General features: G+C 36.8%; 1 protein-coding gene across 1 annotated transcript; it reads left to right on the forward strand.

The window, feature by feature from the left end:
- The first annotated feature begins 2,998 nt into the window (after positions 1-2,998).
- LOC105884150 (olfactory receptor 4C15-like) lies at positions 2,999-3,934 on the forward strand. The gene has a single exon (XM_012787869.2). It carries the CDS (start codon positions 2,999-3,001, stop codon positions 3,932-3,934), a length of 936 nt encoding a protein of 311 aa, XP_012643323.2.
- Positions 3,935-4,581: the final 647 nt, after the last annotated feature.

Here is a 4,581-nt window from a genome sequence, read left to right on the forward strand (position 1 = left end):
TTCCCTTGCTATTACCATCTTACATTACTATGTGTGTGTTTGTCAAGACTATTAAATGAATGTTGATACATTACGATTAAATAAATATCATACTTTATTCTCATTGCACTAGTTTGTCAATTCGTGTCCCTTTTCTGCTCCAGTATACACTCTGGGACAACATAGTGCCTTTTGGACAATTACCTTGTAAATAATTTAAAATCATAAACCTTGTGATCAGAAACTGTGAAGAAACTATAGTCTCCATTTTCAAAGTTTTAATAGTAACATCAAATATCCCTTTCATCTGAAAAAAAGAAGGGGTTGTTTATATCTAATGAATATTTTAATTCTAAAATTGTATTGCTCTTAGAAAACCCTGGATACAAGAAATGAAGAGATTAAGAATTATTTAATTATTCAATTAATAGCGAGCTTGTCTTCCTTTCCACCACACATCCATTTAAGTTTGTCTTATTTTTTTTTTTAATTTCAGCATATTACAGAAGTAAAAATGTTTAGGTTGTATATATTGTCTTTGCCCCACCCAAGTCAGAGCTTCAAGCATGTCCATCCCCCAGACCATGTCTCCAATATATTAGGTTTTGTTCAACGAAGCTATCTGAAATATAAGTGGATGCTAGTGGGCTTGAGAGACACAATAAGTTATTCAGGAATTGCTAAGGATGTTTAAAAGTGTTATGCGTATTAAAAATATCATTTCGGTACTGACACTGACCAAACAACAGATATTACATTTGTAACTTAAATGATGAGTAAAAGCCATGTTGGCCATGATAAAGTAGGAGTTAAGACTGAAGATGTTATATCTGCTTTCTGTGTCAATGACTCTGGGAGCTTGTTCTCATCACTCATCATGACCTTCTGTGCTTGATACTGCACCTGTGGTTTTGAGTGTGTTGTCTTATCTGATTCTCACAAGAACCCTATCAATAGACATTCTTCTTAATGCCCACTTAAAAATGTGGAAGCTGAGGCTTGAGAATTTGAAGAATTTTCAGTAACATGTTTCACCCTGTAGAAGATCCTGGGTTTGAACCCAGGTCTATATGAGTCAGGAGCTGATGTTCTTACTCATTTCACTTCATTGTCATTCCTGCTTTGGTCCAAGACTAAGCTGTGCACTGATGGGTCGTATATTGATACTTTTTGCTTTGTAATAAGTGGTTGTTGATGAGCTCGTGACCTTATAAGATTTGGTTGAACTATTGTATCCTTGGCAACAACTTATAAAGGTACATGGGATTCATCGTGAAGACACCAGTAGGAATAACCCTGGAAACCTAATGAAAATAGTTGTCTTAAAGTGAGCCAAAGGACAGATATTAACATACCTAATTGTGTATTTGTTAGTTTCATTAACATTTGATCTTCCTGTTAACTCTGAGCAGCATTGATAAAAGTTCAGCTTATTTGTAAGCCTCACAATAAATCCCACTTTTCTTTTATTCACCTATTTTTAAGCAACATATATAAGTGTACATATACAAATGTTAACATATACAGACATATAAGTGCTATTTGACTGATACATTTAGGTTACACGTATGGATGAGAATACAGTCATCCTGTGAAGATGTGTCTACCTGTGGAACATGAAGTAAAAACTTGGATAATTGTCTGGATGACTCATTCTGAAGCTTTCTGTGGGTAAGGTGCATGGCTTTGTAACTGAGTTACTAGTAACTACAGTGCATAGGGCACTTTATGATAAGCAACATTTTCCTGTTTTCAAATTTGACCCGCATTATAATCATGGGAGATGAGAAGGTAAGCTATTAATATATACACATGTCTCTGCTTTACAATAATATCAAACAAATTTGAAACATCTATAACCTTATTAGTTAAACCTCATCAGACCTGACCATATTGTATAAATAATTAACAAATAATTAATACAACTTCAAGACTCTGTCTTATAAGCAACTTGTTTCTCTTCCTTGCCTATGTGTATATGTACATGTAAGTGCTGATAGAAAGGTCACCCCTGCTCTGAAGTTCTTGATGAAAAGGAAAATCCCATTCCTCTCCCTGTTGTTCCAGTGGGTGCTGGAGCCAGAGGTTCTGTGTTCAAACCCCACATTAAGCATCAATTGTTTGCTTGAATTTAGCCTCTGAAAGCAAGAGGTTCCTACCCATCAAAAAGAGACAATAGGACTGTCACAGACTGAGTTCTAGGCAGCAGGTCCTGAGCCCACTACTTACTTCACTTAGTAACCATGACAACACTCTGGTAGTGGCACTATTATTTTTATAAACTTCTCATTTTAAAATGCCAGCTTAAAAATAAACTTAAGATTTAGTGCATACTATTTATTTATTAAGTTTACAGCTAGGAATTTTCCAATTTTTCTTTTGATTCCAAAAGATCATTCTTTTATAAAGAACGAATAAATTCATTTAAAGGCCCGATACAGTTCAGACTTTCAAAGACATGTGTGAGGAGTAGCCATGATTTTCAAGTGGCATTTAAACTGCATGTTCTTTCTTCTTCTTTTTGTAGATAAGGCAGTCTCCAGGTTAGGATGTCATGCTGGTCACCCCTGCTACCATTCGATACCAATGGCAGGCATCACTAATAAATTACAATCCTCCTTTCCTCATCACTCGGAGGTGGCTTCATGATGCTTCTCAACAATTCACTACAGGAAGCCACCAATAAATGATCAAAGCTGGCACTTGAGATGAAAACTGTTTATCTTCTCTATCATATATGGATGCTTTCCTTCCCCAATATTGAATCTTTGCCTCTTTTTAGGCATTCAGTAATTTATCTACAACTTAATTCTTCCTGACCTTTCACTAGTACCATCAACAATTTCTAATTTTGTGTTCTCAGTGACACTAGAAACATGAAGATAATTTTGTATATGGATGCATCATCTTATTGGTGACTATAATACTCTAAATGGAACTGAAGCAAATTTTTCTTTGTCATAACTGCAGATGCTACACGCTGATCACTGTTGGAGGTGCCACCTTTTCCTTGGAAATCATGCAAAACCAAAGCTTTGTAACTGAGTTCATCCTTCTGGGGCTTTCACAGAATCCAAGCATTCAGAAAATAGTGTTTGTTGTATTTTTGTTTGTGTATATTGCCACCATTGGAGGAAACACGCTAATTGTAGTAACCATCCTCAGCAGCCCTACACTACTAGGATCCCCCATGTACTTCTTCTTGACATTCCTGTCCTTCCTAGATGTATGCTTCTCCTCTGTCTTCACCCCAGAAATGATCGTAGACTCCCTGTATGAGAGGAAAACCATATCCTTTGAAGGCTGCATGATGCAGCTTTTTGCTGAACATTTCTTTAGTGGGGCAGAGGTGATTGTCCTCACAGCCATGGCCTATGATCGGTATGTGGCCATTTGCAAGCCTTTGCATTACTCTTCCATCATGAACCGCAGGTTCTGTGGCATTCTGATCGGGGCAGCCTGGACAGGGGGCTTCTTGCATTCCATAATACAAATTCTCTTTATTTTCCAGTTGCCCTTTTGTGGTCCCAATGTCATCGATCACTTCTGTTGTGACTTGCATCCATTACTGGAGCTGGCCTGCACTGACACTCATATCTTTGGCCTTTTTGTGGTGGCCAACAGTGGGTTTTTCTGCATCATAATCTTCTCCTTGTTGCTTGTCTCCTATGGTGTCATCTTGTTCTCTCTGAGAACTCATAGTTCTGAAGGGCGAAGAAAAGCTCTGTCTACCTGCGGATCTCACATTGCTGTTGTGGTTTTGTTCTTTGTCCCTTGCATTTATACATACTCACGACCTCCATCTACTTTCTCCTCTGACAAAATTGTGGCAGCAGTATACACTATCCTGACTCCCTTGTTCAATCCTCTGATTTATACTTTCAGGAATAAGGAGGTAAAAAGTGCCATGAGGAAAGTATGGAAGAGATTGGTGGTGGTTTCTGATGGGAAATAAAATATTCAACTTTTTTTTATAAAGTCAAAGTTAAGAGTAAAAACTACAAAACATTTTCTTAGGCCAAGAGTTTGAGGAATATACCTTGTACAGAAACAGGCAACATATGGTATCACAAAGTGTTAATTGGGCTTAGAAAATGATGTTATCAGCCTCTGCTTCTTATCAACCCTGTGTTGGCAGCCCAGTATGACAGATGTAAATTAAAATGTGTTGAAGTTTATATTTACTTATAATTTAATAATAAAAAAGAGTGACAAGATAAATTACCTCATCAGACTGCTTGCCATTCACTTGATGCATTGAAAAAGCTTTTTGGAAGGAAGGCAACAATATCTCTGAAATTAGTGACAGACATTTACCCAATTCAAAAGAAGATTATGAAAAAAAAAAAAAAAGAAGAAGATTATGTTTGGAACACTAATATTAGTATCTCTAAGGAAAAAACAAAATAAATAATAACAACCGAGACTGAGGTAGAGCAGAGACCAGAGCATTCAAAGAACCTCAACTATAGGTGGTTCTGTTTTCACACGAGTAGGTCATTTACTGTGGGTCCACTACCAACCACTGTAGAATTTGAGTCACTTGGTCAATTTCTTGAGAAACAACATGATTGATCCAGTCATCCTTACACATGAGTTCCT

Source organism: Microcebus murinus, chromosome 4, assembly GCF_040939455.1.
Source record: "Microcebus murinus isolate Inina chromosome 4, M.murinus_Inina_mat1.0, whole genome shotgun sequence".
Lineage (NCBI taxonomy): Eukaryota > Metazoa > Chordata > Mammalia > Primates > Cheirogaleidae > Microcebus > Microcebus murinus.

What these genes read in the sequence shown, in the direction of transcription:
- LOC105884150 (XM_012787869.2), top strand. Translation starts at nt 2,999, where the DNA reads ATGCAAAACCAAAGCTTTGTAACTGAGTTCATCCTTCTGGGGCTTTCA.